Source organism: Chaetura pelagica, unplaced genomic scaffold, assembly GCF_000747805.2.
Source record: "Chaetura pelagica isolate M959 unplaced genomic scaffold, ChaPel_1.0 scaffold144, whole genome shotgun sequence".
NCBI classification, from domain to species: Eukaryota; Metazoa; Chordata; class Aves; order Apodiformes; family Apodidae; genus Chaetura; species Chaetura pelagica.
In genome coordinates, this window is record NW_009952978.1 from 140,419 (window position 1) to 163,266 (window position 22,848).

General features: G+C 36.2%; 1 protein-coding gene across 1 annotated transcript in view; it reads right to left on the reverse strand.

Moving 5' to 3' along the window:
• The window catches only part of CNTNAP4 (contactin associated protein-like 4), a 179,892-nt gene that overhangs the window by 41,209 nt on the left and 115,835 nt on the right, over positions 1 to 22,848 (reverse strand). The window contains exons 11-14 of the mRNA XM_009996385.1: positions 18,139 to 18,245; positions 13,699 to 13,818; positions 9,732 to 9,929; positions 4,733 to 4,889 (exon numbers count right to left, since the gene is read on the reverse strand). Of these exons, the coding sequence (XP_009994687.1) occupies positions 4,733 to 4,889; positions 9,732 to 9,929; positions 13,699 to 13,818; positions 18,139 to 18,245 (582 nt within the window). The remainder of the gene's footprint in view (positions 1 to 4,732; positions 4,890 to 9,731; positions 9,930 to 13,698; positions 13,819 to 18,138; positions 18,246 to 22,848) is intronic.

A 22,848-nucleotide genomic window follows, 5' to 3' on the forward strand; every position in this document is an offset into this window, starting at 1 on the left:
TGAACTGCAGGGTTTTCTCAAGAATCCAGACTCTGATTTCACAAGTTTATGAAATTTACAAATCAATACATTTAGAGTCACAGTCGAGCAATTCAGGGGGCAATTGTCAACAGGTATGCTTCTGAAATTCATTATGTTTTTGTCTTCAAAGAACCACAAGAGGTGGGACTGCAGGAGAATAAATAGCTTTCCAAAGAATCCTGACTGTATTTTATAAAAAATTCATAAAAAATAAGTTTTATGCCTCCTGTGACACAAAGTCTTAATCAAATAAGTGCTTTGAAAAGCTGCATTGTTGGAAAATTCTCAGCCAATGTAATGAAAGCTCCAAACTGTTAGTCATACAACGTTTTCCAAAATTAGTTTCTAATTTCAGGGGCTTTTTTGTGCTTATTAGCATGAGGAGGGAGAGTGGGAAACTGCTGCTGCTAGGGCCTGTTATATTACCCATAAGCTCTCTAGAGATGGCAAAAGAACCTCTGATGAGCCCATCTTGGTTAGGTCAGACTGGATGGCACCAAGACCAATTTCTGGTCTTAACTCCTGTTAGGCTCTGGAACTGCCAGCTGTCAGGGAGGCACCTGCTTTTAATGAGGAATCTGGGGGTTGCTGAGGAGGGTCCCTCTGACAAAGAACAGGGTCCCCAGCCACTGGGCTGTCTTTACCCAGATATCTGAATGAAGGCAGTACATTCACACATACAAGTCAGCATTCCAGCCATGTTTTTTTCACTGACAAGTATTATTTACAACATCCTGATAAGGCTGGCTAAGATCTGTGTTATTTTTTGCCAGGCTGCTTTGACCTAGCTATCCAACATGCTGGGGCCCCTGCTCTTGCAGCATCAGCTGCAGCCCTAGGTGGATGTCAATAATTGGCCAGTCTCTTTTCAGTGGTTCTCTGTGATAGGACAAGGGGAAGCAGCACCAAGTTAAAAAACAGGAAGTTCCACCTTATCATGAGGAAAAACTTCTTTACTGTAAGGGTGATGGAGAACTGAAACAGGCTGCCCAGAGATGTTGTGGAGTTTTGTTCTCTGAAGACCTTCAAGACCCATCTGGATGTGTTCCTGTGTGATCTGCTGTAGGTGTTCCTGCTTTGGCAGGGGCTTTGGACTTCATAATCTTCAGAGGTCTCTTCCAACCCCTATGATTCTATGATTCTATCATCTCTAACCTACCCCTCATTGACCAGTGGAGTCTGGTCTCCAGGCTTTTTCTCTTAAATCCAGAGTCCAGAATTCATGAAGGCTGGTCTTAGGAGTAAAGACTGAAGCAAAGGTGGCATTCAGTAACATTGTCATCTCTGCACCCTCTTACCTGGGCTCCCACCTCATTCAGTGGTGGGCCCACATTTTCCCTATTCTTCCTTGAAGCAGTGGTGTATTTGAAGAAGCCCTTCTTGTTCTCTTTTAATTCCTTAGACAGGTTTAGCTCTAAGAGGACTTTGGACCTCCTTGTTGCCCTCCTACATACCCTGACAACATTCTGTAGTTCACCCAAGTGAACTCTTCTTCCACAGACTGTGAATTTCTATCTTCCATATGGCCTGTTTCAGAAGCTCGTTGTTCATCCATGCAGGTCTCCTTTCTCCTTTACCCAATTTTTTACTTAAAGGAATGCACCTATCTTGAGCTTGAATGAAGTGGTATCTGAAAATAAACCAGCTCTCTTGGGCCCCCCTACCTTCTAGAGTCTTAGCCCCTGGGATTCCTGCAAGTAGATCTTTGAAGAGTATAAAGTTAGCCCTTGGGAAGTGCAGGGTTGCAACCCTACTTATTGCCCTGCTTCTCCCTTGTAAAATATTAAACTCTACCATGTCATGATCACTGTCACCACACTGCCCCCAGCCTTAACATCCCCAACTAGACCTTCTTTATTTGTTACTGCAATGTCCAGCATTGCACCTCTCCTCACTGGCTCTTCCACTACCTTCATCAGGAAGCTACCAGCAAGAGCCTTCTGGATTGAGTATGCCGAGCTGTGTAGGCATTCCGACAAATATCAGGGTGACTGAAGTCACTCATAAGCATTATGGCATGAGGTCAAGGGGCTACTTCCAGCTGACTGTAGAAGGCCTCATCAACATCTTCTTCCTGGTTTAGTGGTCTATAGTAGGCATGCACAACAGTTTTGCTCACATTTCCATATACCTTAATTCTTACCCACAAGCTTTCAACATGTTCTTCCTCCCTCTCCTGGGTAGACCTCAATGCATTCCAGTGGCTCTTGCACATGATGAGCAACTCCATTGCCTCATATTGTTGGTCTATCTTTCCTAAATAGTACATAGCCATCCATGACAACATTCCAGTCATGGGAGCTGTCCCACCATGTCTCAGTAACTGCAATTCTATTAAAGCCCTGTGATGTAAAGCAGATCTCCAGTTTCTCCTGCTTATTGCCCATACTGCATGCATTGGTGTTTCAGAGCACTTAAATCTTCACTTTTGAGGGGTGGTAGACTTTCTGATTAAAAAATGTAGAATTATTCACAAATTTGGAAAGATTGAGGCACTGGAGCATGTCTGAAGAAGGGCAACAAAACTGGAGCAGGGTTTACAGCACAGATCCTAACAGGAGTGGCTGAGGGAACTGGGGTTGCTTAGTCTGGAGAAAAGGAGATTGATGGGAGACCTCATCACTCTCTATAACTACCTGAAAGGAGCTTGTAGCTAGTTAGGTTTCAGGCTCTTCTTCCTAGTAACAAGCAACAGAAAAAGAGGAAATTGTCTCAAGTTGTGCAGGGGGAGTTTTAAATTGGGTGTGGGAAAAAATTTCTTCACCAAAATGATCGATGGGCACTGGAACCAGCTGCCCAGGGAAGTGACTGAATCATCATCTCTGGAGGTATTTAAAAGGCATGGTTTACTGGGGGTCTGGCTGTGGCAGATTGGACTTGCTGATCTTAGACATCTTTTCCAACATTAACAGTTCTATGATTCTATAATTTTGGTTAGTCAAACAAGGAGTTTCAGAGCTGAATCTATGTCCAAACTAGGAAACACCATAGATTTCATTATGAAAATAAAATATCAAAATAATATTTTCAAAACTGTACCACATGTAACTCTATCTTTCTGTGCTCAGAAGTCATCTCAAAAAAGCACAGATTCTATCTAGTTTTTCCTCCCTACCAACAGTACTGAGTCAACTGATTAAACAAATAGTCTCTAAGGAAATATGCACAAGTACCAAAATAAATGTAAATATAGCCTCCGTAACATTGAGAGTTAGTAGTTTAAGCCTGAACTTAAAATGAAAATTAGTATGTAAAAATTTAATGTATGCAGAAAAATAGAACAGTAGTAATTATATTTTCAATTTTACACACTCATCAACATAGGCAATTCACTCAAAGTGGTAGCTACTTTATTTTCAAGTATGTTACCATTGCAAATTAAGCTATATATGTGAGCATAGATAAAATGATTGACAAAACTTTGCAAGAAGGCTTTTCATATACTAGTAAGTACTCAAAATCCTGTCTCAAAGTGTTTTTATATTTTAAAATTTATTTTGTTGTTGGAAAAAAAATAAAATCGTTTGTAGTTTTTGTACAGCAATATAATAGGGAAACTCCCTATGTTTGGTGCATTTGTTTGATCTCTTCCTTTGAATGAGCACAGCACTTAGCAGTTTGTGAATTTTACTACAGATGCAAATTCTTTTCCTACAGAAATTTTTGAAGATTGTGAAGAACTGTTCCTAGACTAACTCTTTGTTGTATTTTCTTTACCTACTGGATCCCCTGGTCATGATGAGAGTATAAGCATTTTTCAATCAAATTCTCTAGTTATTCCTTTAAAGGGATTACTATCTAGCTGGAGGAAAAAATAACGTATTGCTTCATTTTGTACACATGAAGGTGTTCCTAAGTATCTTCCTTACTTTTTTTCTATTTTCAAAAAACAGATTATTTATTACCATTTATTACCATGTATATATTACGTTACTCACTGAATTGGATTTATAGAAGGTAAATATGCTTAGAATTCAAAAAGTGTAGAAGCTCTTCAATAGAAATTTTTTAATTTGAAAAGTCCTTGTCTGCTTTATAAAGTCTTACACTGCACTGGAGTTATTGTTGAGAAAGTTGTTTCTGATCTTACTAAGTGAAAAGTCAGGCTCAGATCTGATATTTTAAGTGGAACTCAACTCTTACGTTAGTTATTTGAATGGGATAATAAACAACATAAGAGGAATTTAAGTACAAGTGGAAGCTCTATATTTTAGAAATCCTTCCATCACCTTAGAATGGGATTCCACTTTTTTTGTTTTGCTGATAGCAGGGTGTCCAGTTTTAAGTATATAATTTGTAAATGACAAAAAAGCAGGGAGTAACTAATCTAAATGTAAAAGTGTTTCTAAAAACTATTCTAAAAATCAGTATTTCCCCAGAACCTTTTATTTTAACTTTAATTAGTCAGTGTTCTAAACTAATAAATGAAGTTGTACTAAAGATCAGAGCTAGTGTCTTCATATGTAACATGCAATATGCTACAAAACTAGACATATCTGTATAAAATTAAATTCTCCCCAGAATTCAGAGTAAAAGAATTAGCAAGAATAATGGATGCAGTTATAATTTTTGAGCAAATGTGTTCTATATCAAAGAAGTAGTTGACACTATGGTAATTTAATTGTACAACAGCCTTGGTAATCTAAATGTGCATTTTCTTTATTTATTTTCTGGAATAAAATAATGTGCATAAGCAACTGTAGAAAGTCACCATTCATCTCTGTCCGCATCACAGTTGCAGTAATGCTGGGAATCAATGCAGCTACCCTCGAATCCACAAGCACATTTATGTACAGCAGGCAAGGAACCACCCCAGTAGGTCTGTGTTTCATTGGTTCTTCCAATCCACCAGCTCAATGGCATCCCATCTAGAAGGCAGGTTAGAGAAAATCAGTGCCAAATCTTTCTAATCCAAATGAGTTTCCAAAGGGGTAAGCAGAGAAAAATCACCCCTCAAATCTAAAAAAATTTAAACAACTGGGAAAAAAATTACTTATTTTACTTTGAAAATTAATTATTCATTTTAATACTTAATTATAAGGTATTAAATTATTGTTACAGGTTTTTCTTGCACTAGTGGAAATGGGAACTCACAGTCCTAAGCTCAACCAGCCATGATATTAGAAAAATTTAGCTTAAGCAGTTCGTTTATGTAATTCATTTTTAAATGTTCTATGAAAAAGGAGAAACCATTGTCCTAAAAATTAAGGTACTTTATATTCCCAAGGAAAGATCTATTTCAGATCACGGAACTGCCAGCAATGGAATGAGAAGTCTGACAGTAAAGCTATGCAGAAGTGGTCTCATCCCTCCCCAGGAGTACTATAGTGTACTACTACCCAGATCGGTGATGAATGTTAAGCAGATAAATAATGAAATCAGAAATGCCCAAGGACAGCTGTTAAGTTACAGGCAGCAGATTCAGAATTTATATACTCAGAGACAGCAAAAATTATGTTAGCTGTCTTCCTATAAGAAAGTTGATGTACCTGGTGACCAGAAGTGAGGTTTCCCAGGACTACTACATCTCTGCGTGCTGCATCCAGGTAGCATCTTTTGCAGCAAAATTGTAAGAATGGATGTTTTCTTAATGTTACAGTACTGAGTTACAATACTGCAGATTAAGCTCTAAAATGCAGCCAAGCAAGCACAGCAATATATACAGAAGAGATAATAGCTAAAATACATTCACCATAAAGATAAATCATCTTGGATGAGAAGGAAGAAGGGTGACAGATGCAACACAGTAAAGTCAAGGCATGAGAAGAAATCAAGTAGTGTTAAATTATAGAGTTTTTTGCAGATGCACTTTTCTTCACTGTTGTTGGAGTTCCATGTGTTCAGCAGCAGGCCCCCAGGAAAAAGCTGGAATTTATCCTAATCTTAACTTTACTTAAAACTGTCATCGCCTATTAAGCCTCACTGATAGATAAGGCCTCTGTTACACTGTCAATCTCTCAGAGAGCAAGCATACTAACTGCACTCATTACCACACAACTGAAGTCCCAGCAGGCCAAAAACCAGTGAGAGAAGTTTTTGGAAGAGTCAAGCCTGCATAATGGCATCAATGTTCAATATCAGTATTTGTGTTTACAAGTCATCAAAGAAGGAAGAAAACCTGAAGGCAGCTTATAAATAATTTATCAGACAACACTTTTAAAAGCTTCCAACAACTAAGACTGTAAAAAGCATAGCATTTCTGCTGTTTCAATGGCATGCTTTAGGTTAATGTTATAGTCAGGAATTAATACTCTGAGTCTTTCTTTTGGCACACTGGGGCTTGCTTAAAAGCTGATCAGTTATTTGTTCATACAGCTATTCAAGGACATTGTATTTGCTGAAATGCTGCAAGTTCATACTAGCCCAGACAGTTATCCCTGCTTTGGCAGAGAGTATTGCCTAAACAAAATTAATCTATTCATTAAAATACCTAGAGATTTCTTCATAATGATCACATAAATGTATTGACAGGTGACATATTTAATGATACCGTTTGTAAATATTATCCCAGCTGATTGAGTATAATGTATTTAAAAAATAAAATCAGTTGATAATTACTACATGGACTGCATCTTTAAAAAATATTACATGTGGCTATTATCACATTTTGTACTTGTCAGACACAGCTGGTAGACATTATAAATAGCAGACTGGGGAGGGATTAAATTGTACTGTAATCTGATAACATACCTCTTTGCATTTCAAGTTCTGATATTTCATTGGGCTAATAATAAACAGAACAAAAATTTTAATAAACATTATTTGAATTTTGTTTCAATGTCAGGTATACTTTAGCTTTTAGATACATGTGAGTGATTGCTTTTTTTGTTTGCTTCTTAAGCCCGACTATAAAATCATTCAAAGAAACATGCATAAATATTGACAAAGGCATAAAGGTGATCTTAAACTGGGAAGCTTCATGGAGACAAGCTCCAGTTGATGAATTTATGGAACAATAATTAAGTCAAGTCCAAAATTTAAAATTATGTAGCTTTATTTTCCTAAACTTCTGACAATTTTTAAAAACATTTGCATTCTAAAAAGAATTCTTATTTAGCTTTCTGAGCTCTTCTAAATAGGCAGAGCATCCTACAAACTTTGACTATAATTCACAATTACAATACTAATTACCACAATATACTTCTAAAGTTTATGGTACTATGTCACACTGGTATACTAGAAGTTAGTATGTATATCTGCTGGAGCAAGCTGGAAATTATACATTTCACATTAAAATAGGTGAGAAGTATATTTCCAAAACACTAAAAAAACCTAGAACTAGATTTTCAGTAATAGTTTTAAATTTGAAATTACTGCTCTTCAGAGAGAACAAGTACTATGTTCTGTCTTCTCTCCATACCTTTCAATTGAAAGATACATCTTATAGAAAAAGACATGAAAACAAGAGAAGATCCCAAATGATCCCTAATCCCCCCCCTTTTTTAAAATTTATTTTAAAAAAAACAACAAACAACCACAAACTAAAAAACTAAAAACAACCCCAAAAAACAAACAAACAAACAAACCCAACAAAACTTCCTACTGAAGAATATAAGTACATGAAGGGAGAGTATAAAAACTACTGAGACAGGCTTTTTGTCAGTGGTGCCCAATGACAGTAAAAGAGGCAGCAGGCACAAACTGAAGCATGAGACATTCTTCCTGAACATCAGGAAACACTTTTTCACTGTGAGGGTGATTGAACACTGGCATAGGTTGCCCAGGGAGATTGTGGAGTCTCCATCCTTGCAGACATTCAAAACCCTTCTGGATATGGTCACAAGGTCCCTGCTTGAACAGGGATATTGATGATCTGTAGGGCTCCCTTCCAACCTCAGTCTCTCAGTCATTTGTGATTCTATGATACTAAAACTGTGTAAACTCCTATGCTTTGCAGCTGATGCAGTTCAGACACAGAAAACAATCTCTATTTCAGTGGATACTCTATGCATACTGATCAATGAGTTCTCTGAAAAAAGGTACTGCCACATACATTTTGGAAAAAACCCAACACACTTTATTCCTTCTAAAAATCTGAATTTTATATTAAGGAGGTAGTTTAATGAAGAATGATAAAAGGTATAAGGTAAAGGTAATACATCCTCTAAAGAGTCATAAAAATGTGACTTTGGCAGCCTTCAGAAAGCAAAATGTAAACTCTAAGTCTCTTTAATAAGTGTTGTTACTTCATCTCTATATCACAAAACCTTTAAGTGGACTCACTGTGGAAGCCAAGATTGACCATCACTCGACCCCAGGTTTCTCTTAACTCAGTGGAATGGCAAGTTTCATTTGGTGCAGTCTGTGGTAGTCTTTAAATAAAGAATGGTTTTCTGTAGAACTCACAGAGATTTTTCCCATGCGTTTTTACTCCTAGCATTCAAAACCCTGAATTTCAGAGGACTGAGTACAATTGACTGATTGCACTCCTAGTTTTCTAGAAAAACCTGTATTTCTGTGCAATCTTGTTGGATTGCCAAAGTAAAAGTATGAAGTCCTTCTTGCCTAAGCCTTTCCCCCTCTTCTTCTCTGACCTGATTTTTTTCATGTTTTCCAGCTTCATCATTCTGCTGAAACTGTTGAGCTCAGAAGGTGGAATTTATTGTTGGGTTTTGGTATTCACATAGTCTATGTAAGACTTAATAGCCAAAATATGTGAAATACTTAGCACAATTTTTAAGCTCTCTGATGGTGTTACAGCAGCTTTTGAACACCTAACCATAATTCAAAACTTCAGTTTTGAGCCCACAGATAAAAGAGAAACTCAGTTAAGATATCCTAAGCAGTATGTTGCAGAGATGTTTTCAAGTACATACTCTGCCAAGAATGAATTGTAGCCTAAGAAGTCCAGTGATATCCATGACATAATTAAGGAAAAATAATTCATTAGGAAAGAGTTTAGACAGAAACAGAGACTGTTTCACTCAGAGGCCTCCTTTCTGCTTACTAGGAAAGAATACTGAGAGATCAGCAGTTTCAGATTACCTGGTGGACCCATCAAACTACCTTAGCTTTAAAAAAGACAGGAAAACAATGAAATTTTTTACTTTGGAATATTTAGGTTGGATTTTCATGGTAAAGTCTTATAATAGCAGATCTGTGTCAATGACAGTTAAGAATTAATACACTACATGATTTCTTTCTTTTTTTAAAGTGTATCAGGGAAACTGCATTAATTTTCCTCTTAAAATTATACTGTTGTCAAGAATCCACATTTTAACTATTTTTTTTTTCTAAAAATTATTTTATTGGACAATGGAAATCTGATATTATTGACGCTTTTTGTTAAGCCCTCACAACACACACATTACGCTTTCGAAAGCAATGAGTGATAAATCTCTGCTGTTAACCAGTCTGTGTTCTTTCAAGGAGGTATTTTCTCAGTAAATTCTTCATTAAAATTTAAAAATCCCTCGAAGGCAGACCAACAGGGGCTGTGTTAATAATAATAACTGCTAATTTAAAAGGCTTATGAGAGAAATTAAATTTGAAAGCAGTTAATTCTGCGCAACTAGATAATTATAAACTGAGTTGTGTTTTTCTGGTTCAAGTATCTCGTAGCAACATACAGAATCTGAGTACTAGATACCTGAAGTAGTTCAAACTCCAAAGTAGCAAAATGCCATAATCTTGATACAAATAAATACTTTTAGGAGCCAGTAAAACAAGGTGCACTATGCAACATATTAAGATTTGTCAGTTTTACTTACCTATCTTATCTAAAAGCCTTGACTTTTTGCAGTGGTAAATAAACTCTTGTTCACAGTGTTCTGCTTGGTTAATTGTAGCTTGAAGCTGGTGTAAGCTTGCAGAGTACTTGAAAAACACAGTATAGGGTTTCTCCCGATTAGCACTTTTGACTCTGGTTAAGTTGGTGTTGTTATGCTGTATAATTGTCCATGTTGTATCTTTCAAAACATATGTGAAAAGTAATAAAGAATGAAAAGTGGTTGCATAAATTGGTATTAGAAAGAGAATGTATAATGAAATCAACCAAACCTCAAGGTGACTCCTTTGATCACAAAAAGTGCTCTTGGGCATATGAAACAGAGATATAAAGAACTGAGCAAAATTTAAAATAATTAATCACTATTTCTGTTTATAAATAAAACCATGGCTGTAACAGGTATTCAGCTTGTAAATAAGGAAACAGTAAGTGATGACACTCAAATAATTTTCTCTGAAATAAAATAGTTTACTTGGTAAATTGCAATTAACCATAAAAAGAAATAATACTTACAAGTGTTGTGTTGCTCAAACTTAAATTGTTCATAAAATAACATGAAACTCTACCCTAGTTTCTAGCTATGCTACATATATCACTGTAATCTGAATGAATATACTCTGTGTCAGAAAATGGCCAACATTACAGAAAGAAGCAAAAGTAACTTACAAATACAGTCTTTACTTGTAAACTCAGATTACATGAAGGTGAGTTATTCCAGACATGTAAAATCAAACAGCAGTCATTATTTGAAGTACTATTCCAAACCTGTATTTAGTCAGGGACTAAGCTTTCAAAGTTAAATAGGAAGTTGCTTTCAAATACCTGGTGTAATAGTAACTTATGGCAATGAACATGGTATGCTCATTTGTAACTGTAAGACAATTAAGTACTAGGTCAGAAGTGAGATATGCATTTCCCTAAAAAAACATACTGCTCTTAAATCAACTTTTATCTCCGATACTGCTGAGTAAGGCAGCTATGTACTTAAATAGATTGGATAGACAGGCCTTATGATTCATGTAAAGTGGACCATGCAATATATTGCCAGAATATTTATTCCAGAAGCAACCAAACTGTCTGCAGCATTTTTCCTTATGAATCACTAGTAAATATTCGATACTCCAAACATTATTTTTAGAAAAATATACTCTGTGGGAATGCTTGTAATAAAAAAGCAGGAATTACTTGCATATAATTACATATCATTCAAATGGATGAATAATAAACAATATATTGCACATTTATAAAAGGTATGTGCAAAGATGTGCAGTCTGCTGTGAAACAAGCTTTCTTCAACTTGAATGTTGCTTGCACTCAGTAACAAAGCAGTTCAATAACTTTCCAGTTATATTGATGCTTCACAAATATTCTTTCATCAAAAGTCTGTTAACTTTTTACACCAATAATGGAAAGCATTTTCAGTTGTAAAAACTGAATACAATGCAAAAACACACAAGGATTAAACTGGCTGGCACCAGAGCACAAGAATGCATTGATCTCTCTGTCCTATAGTTTGCATAGAAGGAAATGTAATGTAAGGCAGTCTGCTTGGGAGTACAGAGATTACTCCCTCCACATTATTTAATAAATAAAGAGGCCTAAATGTGGGGGCTAATAAATCTCATGTATTTCTGTTGTTTTGTACTTTTGACAAGTCCTCTCCCCTATGAAAAGGGAAGCAATGAGATTTTTCTGTTTCAAATTCCATTTGCAAAGCTTGTGACAATCTGACACCCATGATTAAAATTTACCTCAAGGCAGGGGTGAGAAAACTTCCAGTCAAATCAAATTTAGATTAATGTTCACTGTGTTATACCTTAATAGATAATGTAATTCGAGTAGATATGAGAATATTTTTTTTCCTGACTTGTTGTATTGATGATAAAGTTTCTGACATTGTAATACTAGTATTTCTAGTATTTCTATTTAACAGACCTGCATTTGATTTCATCAGCTTCCTAATGGCCACACATGCCTGACATTGTTGTTATAGAGAGGAAAGAATTCATGGCCACTTAAAAGACAAATATTTATGAGAAAATATAAAAGAAATATCATGCTGATACACTTATTAAAATATTATAATAAAATATGTCTATTTATGCAACATTTTTAACATTGTTTGCCAGTTTTTGGTCATATTAAACAATTTGATTAAGTCCATGTTCATGTCATCAAAAAGCAGACAGCTGGAAATACATCAAATTTATATTTCTTTTTCTACATGCACATATACACAGAAACAAATATATATAATGGCTATGAAGAACACTAAGTTAAAGGCAAACAGGTCAGTCCAAAATTTGCAAAGAAGAAGAAAAGCAAGTCACTGCCAAGTTTCATCATCTTAACTGGAAATATGGACTGTGGGCTTTTCACTCTGAAATTGACCTCCAAGAATAAAACTGGGGAAAGGCACCTTCCTCCCAGTTTCCGGAAAATAAAGCCCCATGAATGTCATGGACAAAGCAGTCCTGTAAGAAATTTAGGTATCTGTCTTACCTGCCTCTGGTGGGAAAAGGGAATACTAGCTATGAGGAAACTGGGAACAAAATGGAAGATTCAGGCTGCACTTCATGATGAAGAACTGATCAATGAGGTTTGCTTAGTGTGGTGAGTAAGTAGTGACATAGAAAAACAGTAACAGCTGTTCATGGACACACAAGGATAAATCAGACACTACACTGTACCTTGGAGGGTTACAAACACTTAAAAAAATGTTCATATTTCTGCCATGATTATTTGTTCTTTTTTAGTCTCATAGGACACTAGGATATTTCTTTTTTAATGACCTGTGTCAATCTGGTTTGCCCAATGTGAATTAGCACAGTTCACTGTAGAAGCCAAAGTCAGGGGCCGACGTAGTGGGACTAGTTGAATTGCACAGACTGATTTAAATTATGAGAATTTTATTATTTCAACATGCATTATAAGCATCATTTAAATTACTGTGAAAATCAGCTAATGCCGTTGGCAAACAGAGTCCTGTCAGTTTCTCAATAAATAGATGTGACCATAAATGGTTTACAAATCAACATCAAAAGCTTATGATAAGATTTTTAAATTAAGTTCTCAATACTAAACCAAATTCAACTTTAGCTTACTCCTGTAGCCTTTTAAATAGCTGTAACAGTGTAAGATATTTTTTTGTCACATGCAACAAGGAAGTGCTTCCATATTTTTTATTAGAAAGTAATTAAAATAAATACAGGCTAAGTAAAAAGAAAAGGAAACAGCCACAAATAAATCAATAATTAATTTCAAAAAGCTATTTAAGCATAAGCTTCACTGAAAAGACATGTACCAACAGGCATACCGAGATTGTATCAATTGGTTTGTTAAAAAGCAGACTTATGACTAAATCTGTTATCTAAAATTTGCAGTGTTATAATCAGTCATTCAAAGAACTAGATGCAGAAGAGGAGGCAGAGTGCATGAAAGTGAGGCTGTGAGAGTCCCATTTTCATTTGCATCCTCCAGAAGATCTACTTACAATGTGATAAATGAAGTTTAACTTCTGTATTTCTCATAACAAGTGCCAGTTCTGAACTACAATTTTTCAGAGTGCTACTGGAAAAAATCAGTAATTTTCTCATAAAACATAACTTATTTCTCATTTCCTTAAATATCCTCAAGAGTCTGTAACTTCAATGAAAATAAAGTTGCTTCCCAAAAATAACTGGTATGACATTGTCTCCATATGGAACATGTCCCATTTATGCAAAGCGCAACAAGAATGCAATGTTAGCTTCACAGCCTGAATCCTGTAATTATTCTAATTTCTGCAATTCTTTGCCCAATATTCTGAGCTAAGAAGTCACTTCCATTTTGTTGTACATGTTCACATTAAATTCATAAGCTACAGAGGCTTCATACTTGGTAAGTCATGTTTCAATATAATGAGCATTCATACAGACCCAGCTGTGATTTAAGGAACTTTATCACCTCACCTGTCATATTACAGTATACAAGAAACGGTCCCAAGGGTCCACTTCCATCTGAATCAATATTGTAAAAGCCTGAAGTGCTCCCTTTGTGCTTATAGGCTTCACACGATTGCTCATAGATCGCTGTAAAGGAATACATTCCATCACAAATATAATGGCATAATTTCACATTTTATTCAGGGAATTAAAAACAATAACAACAAAAAAAACAAACCCATGAAGCTTTTCAATGAATAAAAAAAAGTGTGAGTTCATGCTGGAGACTAGAGAAGAAACCACACAATCAGAACTACTCTTTTATTTGAATTTGTAAAGAGCCTTCGGTTTTATTTGCTGTGGAGATCACAAGGGACATTTTTCAAACATTTTTTTCCATATTTCAAGCTGTAAATTTGAGACAAAACAATGAAATGTGGGTGAGTAAATGGTTGTATAAACTGCCAAGTTATGTGAATGCCAAGACCATTACTTAGATAAGATGCTGGTAGCCAGATTTTGAGGAAACACTAATACCTCAATCAAATCAGATTGATTGTTGTTGTTTTGTTTTTATTACATATGATGAAAGGAAGAAGTGTTTCTAGGTGTTCTGATTGCCTCCTGGCATTTTTTTGCTTTCACACTTTTGATTTTCTTCCCTTTTTAAAGAGAAGCCCAAATGACTTGTCAGAGACCATAGTAAAAGTGCTACATAAGCAGAGACAAAATGACAGCTCCTTGGTCCCTTATCATGTATACCTTACATCAGCCAAGATCTCAAGAAAAGTCTGTGATGGCATCTTTATGATAAAAAACCTGGGGAAAAGGCCTTAGAAGTCCTCCTCTGCATTTAAAAAGGTGAGAACCACTGATGACAATGCCACTGCTACAACAGCATGATCTTAACTTTTCCTTTAACCATTACAATGCTAACGAACAGTCATACTTTTCTGGTCTTTCTTTTCAATGTTAGACTCTGTGTTCTATCAGTTATTATAGAAACTTGAAAACACCTTGCCAAAAAGAGAAAGCAGTCAGATTCTGAAAAAAACAAGGTGAGAACCCTACACAAATAACAAAATAACTCCATAACAATTATTAACAGACTAGAAAATTTTTATCTATGTAAGTTCAGTTTAATTTAAAAAGAAACCTATTAAGTACTAGCACAGTAATCCAAAAGCAGTGTTGTTTTTAAGGAACATTGGTTTCTGGAAGAGTGTAATCTCAGTATTCTTTGCCTGATGGTTACTGATGTTATATGGCAACACTAATCAAAAAGACAATAAATTATTCAGATTTCTTATGTTACAGAATATTCAGAATGTAAAATTTATGTACATTTTAAATGGAATTTTATGGCTTCTTACAGTAAATATGCTCAGTTAAATTTTACCTTGATAAAAAAAAATTACATTTTTCACCAATTATTTTATGAATCTGGCACAAATTCACAAGTATTCTGAAATTAGTAAATTTATCCTAGATATTTAACAAACAAAATGTTGCTTTGAGAACCAAGAGGCTTTTTTTTTTTTTTTCTTTGATATTACACAGAAATATGATAACATAGCTAAAAATTATCCCACGTTCTTGATTAGGAATAAGTTTGAAAATCACTAAACCCAAGTACTACAAATCTTCCATTTTCTATCCAGAGATACAACATTTTATTAATCATAAACAAACATCCCAGAAGGCTTTTATAGGTATTTTTGAAAATCAGTGAAAATTCCATAACACATATTACATTTGTCATGGACTGTTCTAATAATTAGGAAGCCATGTCCTCCATCTGTCCCCATTAACATCACCTGTTGATTCAATATATTTTCTTTTAAAATTATAATTCATCAAATCACTTTCATCTTCACTTTGGGCTTAGCATATTTTTATATTATACACTGTGGTATTCTAAAACACCTGTACTATTGGCATCCTTTGTTTTTATGAACATTTTCTTAAAATTGTTATTTATGTCACTGTGTTTTTACAATTAAGGCATTAAAGGAGAAGCCATCACTGTTGCTGACTTTGTACAGGCTAGATTTAACCAGCAGTCTTATAAATATAGTAATTTATCAAAAAAAAAAACATGTTTGTAGACACCTTTTAATTAAATCTGCCAGCAAGGACTGTATAGATTTTATAAGGACACTTTATAAGGACAGAATTATTTTTCTAATCATCAGAGGAATCCTCAGAATTTTTAAAAATACTTTATGAAAGTCTGAAGTTTCATAAAGAGTTCTAGTCATTAGAAGTATACAATAAAGGCCAAAGTAGTGATTTATTCTGCTTCCGAGAACATCTTTTGGTAAATAAAGATGAAATAAATAAATAGATTTCTAAATGATTTGCTGATTCCAAAAATCTAATTATACAGATGGAAGATATTACTACTGAACATTTTATGTAAATTATGAAAAATATGAAAAGTATGAAACTGAAATAGATACCTATTAGGACTTTCAAGGGGTCTTTTGCTGCTACCTATTTTTTGAATTCTCAAGGCATTTCCTGAATCAGCTTACAAATACCTATGTGACTGAAAAATCTTATAATATGAATGATTAATATAAATGCCTATTTTTGCAGAAAAAAAATTCAATCTGAAATAAAAGAACAGTCAGAAAACATCTTAGACTTACAATAGTGGCAAGTACTTCCCTTGTAACCAGTATAGGAACAGTTACAGTAGAAGCTGTTCCAAGACTGTGAGCATTCACCACCATGTTCACAGTAATTAGGCAAACACCTAAAAAGAAAAACAAAACAAAACACCACAAAAACAACAACAAGGATTACTTCCACTGTCTTACGTACATTTACATGTCACTTATATTTATCAAGGAATGCAAAATTATGAGAAAGAAGTATAATGACATAAAGGAAATCTTCAAGTTCACTCAGGAAGATGCTAAAATCAGGAAGATTACTAAAAAGTTTGGAGAATTTTCCTTTATCTTCCCACTATTTCTGTTGTTTTGAGAACAAAAATAAAGCGTAAGACATGTTACTGTTGCTTATTAGCATTCAACTAGCTGCAGTTCAGTATAGATTGATAAACCAGTGATTAATTTTGTGGGAAATGGTTCTTCCCCACATAAGTCTAAACAAAATGCCTGTTAAGTCAGCGAAGGCCTTCTGCTGATTATACCCAGCTAAGGGACCAAAAACAGGGTTGCTGCTCAAGGACAAATGAAGGCAAAACATCAGGTGTGATACAAGGCAGGATGGATGAGCAACAAGTTATGCATTGCCCCTGTTAGTTACCACCCCAACTTGGTGCTCACGGATGCCAACTAGCCCTCGACACCAGTATGTTCATGCATTGCAGCAGCGACACTGACTGGGGTCACTGGGGTATAAAAGATGACGGGTTTGACAGGTGAGAGGGGCCTGCTCGGACGGTTCTTGCGTGGGACACCTCCCTGCTGCTCATCGGACTCGCCCTGCTGCGGAGCCTGGTCCCGGGGCTCTGCCGGGCCTGCTGACCTGCCCGCCCTGGGGATCCAGCCTGAGCTGTAACAGTGGGCGCGCCGAGGTCTGACCCCTGCAGCACTGGGTCTTCTGGAGCCAGAGCTCCCCCCAGTTTTGCTGTCCATCTGTCCCCATTAACATCACCTGTTGATTCAATATATTTTCTTTTAAAATTATAATTCATCAAATCACTTTCATCTTCACTTTGGGCTTAGCATATTTTTATATTATACACTGTGGTATTCTAAAACACCTGTACTATTGGCATCCTTTGTTTTTATGAACATTTTCTTAAAATTGTTATTTATGTCACTGTGTTTTTACAATTAAGGCATTAAAGGAGAAGCCATCACTGTTGCTGACTTTGTACAGGCTAGATTTAACCAGCAGTCTTATAAATATAGTAATTTATCAAAAAAAAAAACATGTTTGTAGACACCTTTTAATTAAATCTGCCAGCAAGGACTGTATAGATTTTATAAGGACACTTTATAAGGACAGAATTATTTTTCTAATCATCAGAGGAATCCTCAGAATTTTTAAAAATACTTTATGAAAGTCTGAAGTTTCATAAAGAGTTCTAGTCATTAGAAGTATACAATAAAGGCCAAAGTAGTGATTTATTCTGCTTCCGAGAACATCTTTTGGTAAATAAAGATGAAATAAATAAATAGATTTCTAAATGATTTGCTGATTCCAAAAATCTAATTATACAGATGGAAGATATTACTACTGAACATTTTATGTAAATTATGAAAAATATGAAAAGTATGAAACTGAAATAGATACCTATTAGGACTTTCAAGGGGTCTTTTGCTGCTACCTATTTTTTGAATTCTCAAGGCATTTCCTGAATCAGCTTACAAATACCTATGTGACTGAAAAATCTTATAATATGAATGATTAATATAAATGCCTATTTTTGCAGAAAAAAAATTCAATCTGAAATAAAAGAACAGTCAGAAAACATCTTAGACTTACAATAGTGGCAAGTACTTCCCTTGTAACCAGTATAGGAACAGTTACAGTAGAAGCTGTTCCAAGACTGTGAGCATTCACCACCATGTTCACAGTAATTAGGCAAACACCTAAAAAGAAAAACAAAACAAAACACCACAAAAACAACAACAAGGATTACTTCCACTGTCTTACGTACATTTACATGTCACTTATATTTATCAAGGAATGCAAAATTATGAGAAAGAAGTATAATGACATAAAGGAAATCTTCAAGTTCACTCAGGAAGATGCTAAAATCAGGAAGATTACTAAAAAGTTTGGAGAATTTTCCTTTATCTTCCCACTATTTCTGTTGTTTTGAGAACAAAAATAAAGCGTAAGACATGTTACTGTTGCTTATTAGCATTCAACTAGCTGCAGTTCAGTATAGATTGATAAACCAGTGATTAATTTTGTGGGAAATGGTTCTTCCCCACATAAGTCTAAACAAAATGCCTGTTAAGTCAGCGAAGGCCTTCTGCTGATTATACCCAGCTAAGGGACCAAAAACAGGGTTGCTGCTCAAGGACAAATGAAGGCAAAACATCAGGTGTGATACAAGGCAGGATGGATGAGCAACAAGTTATGCATTGCCCCTGTTAGTTACCACCCCAACTTGGTGCTCACGGATGCCAACTAGCCCTCGACACCAGTATGTTCATGCATTGCAGCAGCGACACTGACTGGGGTCACTGGGGTATAAAAGATGACGGGTTTGGCAGGTGAGAGGGGCCTGCTCGGACGGTTCTTGCGTGGGACACCTCCCTGCTGCTCATCGGACTCGCCCTGCTGCGGAGCCTGGTCCCGGGGCTCTGCCGGGCCTGCTGACCTGCCCGCCCTGGGGATCCAGCCTGAGCTGTAACAGTGGGCGCGCCGAGGTCTGACCCCTGCAGCACTGGGTCTTCTGGAGCCAGAGCTCCCCCCAGTTTTGCTGCCGCTTGCCGGGGAGCAGCTGCCTGCCAAGGAGAGAAGCAGCAGCTGCCTGCAGAGAGGGGTGGCACTCACTGCCGCCACTGCCTCTACCGCTACAACTGGGGAAGAACCTGCCGGCAACTGTATTGGGGGCTGCACCCCACCTCACCCCACAAGCCAGCTGCCAGGGGGAACTGCCTTGCCGCAGGAGGGTAACGACTCCATGCAATTCTTCCTCTCCCCATTCTTGCACACACATCAGGCTTGCCCTCTTCCCTCCCACTGCTTTGATCCACCAGCCTCTCTAGGAGAGAACATCTTAAGGGAACACTACTTTTGCATTACTTCCCTGAAGGACACAGTACCTTTACATTACTCCCTGATACATCCTTGGTGGCCATTTGCCATTTTTACATTTTTCCTAAACGTCATCGCTCAGTTTGTGTTAACCCTTAATAAACCGCTTAATCTGTAAACTAAACACTGGCCTCAGTAACAATTTGTGGGCTTGCTGAGGGTGGTATTCTAATCTCTGCTCTAAAATATGGTCCCGCAGCGGCCGTTCCTCTGTGAGAGGTGAACTCCACACGTGCACTCGGCTTCATTTAAAAACCCATCCAAACTGGGGGGGGAGGGGGAATTTGCTGAAGCATTCTGACAGCCGGTAGCTTCTGTGTTGGCATCAGCTTGCGACAGATATACATGCTGATTTTTCACTGCCAAGTTTTGCAACTGGTAGGATTTCCTCAACAAGATATTTCACAGCAAAGCAGCATCACAAGACATTTCTTTTTATTCTTCTAAAAGTAATAGAATTAAAACCAAACCAAACTAAACAAACACACACACACACAAAACAAAAACAAACAACAAAAAAATAACTAAGAACATAGCAATTATACTGACCATAACTGAGAGCTATTTCTTATTCTAAATAACGATTGCTTCCTATTCTAGAAACAGTAGTGTTTAGTATGCCAGCTCCATTCAGTTACAATAGGTAACATCCACTAAAAACACTGTTCATTCTAAGAGCAGAAAATTGAAGATTTATTTTTTTTAATTATTGCTCTCTTCTGGATTTACAGTGGTTGACTGCAAGGGATATTTGCCTGCAATTGTTTAATAGTTAAGTCTGAAGGAATATACCTGAAATATAAAATATTGCATGACATGAAAAACAAGAAAATTCACCTTTTTGTGGTCACAACTGAAAATATTTTGGAACAGAGTGACACACATTAACCAATTATTTATCAGGTTTTCACTTTAGAAGTTAGGTAACATTCTGACTGCAGCAAGTGTATGTATATATAGGTGTGTATGTGATAGACCTTGGAAAGTAATAAAAGGCTTTGTTGTTGATATTGACCACAGGAAAAATAAACAATATCCATTAATATTCACAGGTTTTTTAAAAATGTCTTTTAATTAATTCAATACATCTTAGTAGGGTATTAAATTAGGATTGTAGGAAGTCCAGCAGTTCACACAACTGCCCAATGAATAATTCAGGGCTTTTGCATATTCACTCCTTCAAACTCTCAAATAATTTATTATTTTTTTCATAAACAAGGATAAGCAGAGGTTATCAACAAAGGGAAGGAAAAAAACCAAACCAACCAAACAAAAAAAAGTAGCAGGTAAAAAAATTAAAGTGGCATAGGTCACCTATTTTCAAGGAAATAAGTGAGATTTTTGGAAGTGAAAGAGCTGATCTTGTATCTATTATCTTGTTCATAGAATTGTATTTTAAGACAAGTCTGTAGATTACATAAGTCTGAATGAGCTCTGGTTTGGAACATAAAAAAGAACTTTAAGCATCAGGCTTATAATAATTTTGATACAAAATATTTTGTATGAAGGAATTGTGTGAATGTGCCTAGTAATAATTCTTAGCATGTTTGATTTTAGTTTTCTATGAACATGACTAGACATTAGTTATAATAAATGAACACCTGCAACATAACTGGCACTCAGGACTTTCTGTGTATCCTCTGATGGTTGCTCTGCTTGCAAGTATTTCAGTTGTAATTTTTCTTGCCTCTTTCCTTTTTGAGAAAGATATCAATATCTCTAAAATGCAAGTAATTTACCTGGTCTTTGTTTGTATTGAGTCCTTGTCCATACTAACTAAACTTCCTAAGTGTTCACAAGGTAAAAAGCTTAGATGAAATTGGTGATTCTTGAAAGAACTTCAGTAGATGTGAAAGTAATTTAGAGTATAATTTCAATCTTTTAGCATTAAATTTTACATCTTCCCTCTTTTTCAGAATTTATGATAGAAAGTGGACAGTAACTGTCCACATCAAAGTGAAAATGTAATTACTTTATATGCTGCAACACTTATAAAAGCAAGATTTAGAACAGTGCTTTCTTAGAGGAAACTAATCTTATAACAAAACATTTGCTAAAATTAGAAAAGTATTTATAATATTTAATCTGTAAAAGGTAATTTTTGGATTCATCAAAATGTCTGCTTGAACCAGAAAAACTGAGCTGATTAAGCCTTTACCACATATTCTTTGCTAATATGCTTGTAAGTTTATGACATCTGAAAATTGTATATAATTTAAAACTAAGGCAGCAGGCTAATAATAATCATAAGCTAAAACTGAAAGAAGAACACTAATCCAGAACACAAGCATACTTTTGTTAAAGAGGAAAAATAAGAACATCATGTGCCAGTTATCTGCTAAATACATGGTTCCAAATAGCATGGTTCCAAACTATGGCTAAAAGATATTTTGAAAATAATAAGTTGTTTTAATTTTTATCTTACCTCAGTCTTCAATTAGAAAAAAATTATTACAAAGTATTACAAGTATCCTGATGTTAGTCTGTTGGGGGTTTTGCTTGGTTTTGTTTTGGTTTTTTTTAATAGAATCAAAGAATCATTGAATGGTTAAGGCTGGAAGGGAAATTAAAGACCATCTAGGTCCAATGCCCTGCTATGATCAGGGACATCTCATGCTTGACCAGCTGCACAAGGCCTCATCCAACCTGGCCTCGAACACCTCAGAGAGGGGAATACCACAACTTCCCTAGGCAACCTATTCTAGTGCATTACCACCCTCATGGTGAAGGATTTCTTCCTAATATCTAATCTAAATCTATCCTCTTCGGTTTACAACTGTTATCCTTTGCCTATTGCTACACTCTGTGATGAAAAGTTTCTCTCCATCTTTCCTGTAGGCTCCCTTTAGGTACTGAAAGGCCTTAGGTTAGATGACGCCAGTTGCTCTGCCACCATTCACCGTCTCTGTAGCCTTGTTGTAGAAGGTCATCAGATTGGTCAGGCATGACTTGCCCTTCTTGAAGCCATGTCGGATGTCACCAACCACCTCTTTATTTTCTATGTGCCTTAGCAGGCTTTCCAGGAGGATCCGCTCCATGATCTTGACAGGTATAGAGGTGAAACTGACTAGCCTGTAGTTCACTGGGTCTTTCTGTTTCCTCTCTTTTAAAAACAGGGGCTATGTTCCCTTTTTTCCAATCAGCAAGAACCTCACCAGATGGGAATGACCTCTCAAATACGATGGACAGAGGCTTAGCAATTGCATCCACCAGCTCCCTCAGGACCCGTGGGTGAATTCCATCAGGTCCCATAGATTTATGCACCTTCAGATTCTTTAGATGCTCATGAACCTGCTCTACTCCTACAGTGGGGAGTAATTCACTCTCCCAGTCCCTGCTTTCACCTATTGTGGCCTTTGTGTTGAGGCTGGAGCACTTGCTAGAGAAGACTGAGGAAAAGAAGTAATTGAGACCTCCTGTGTT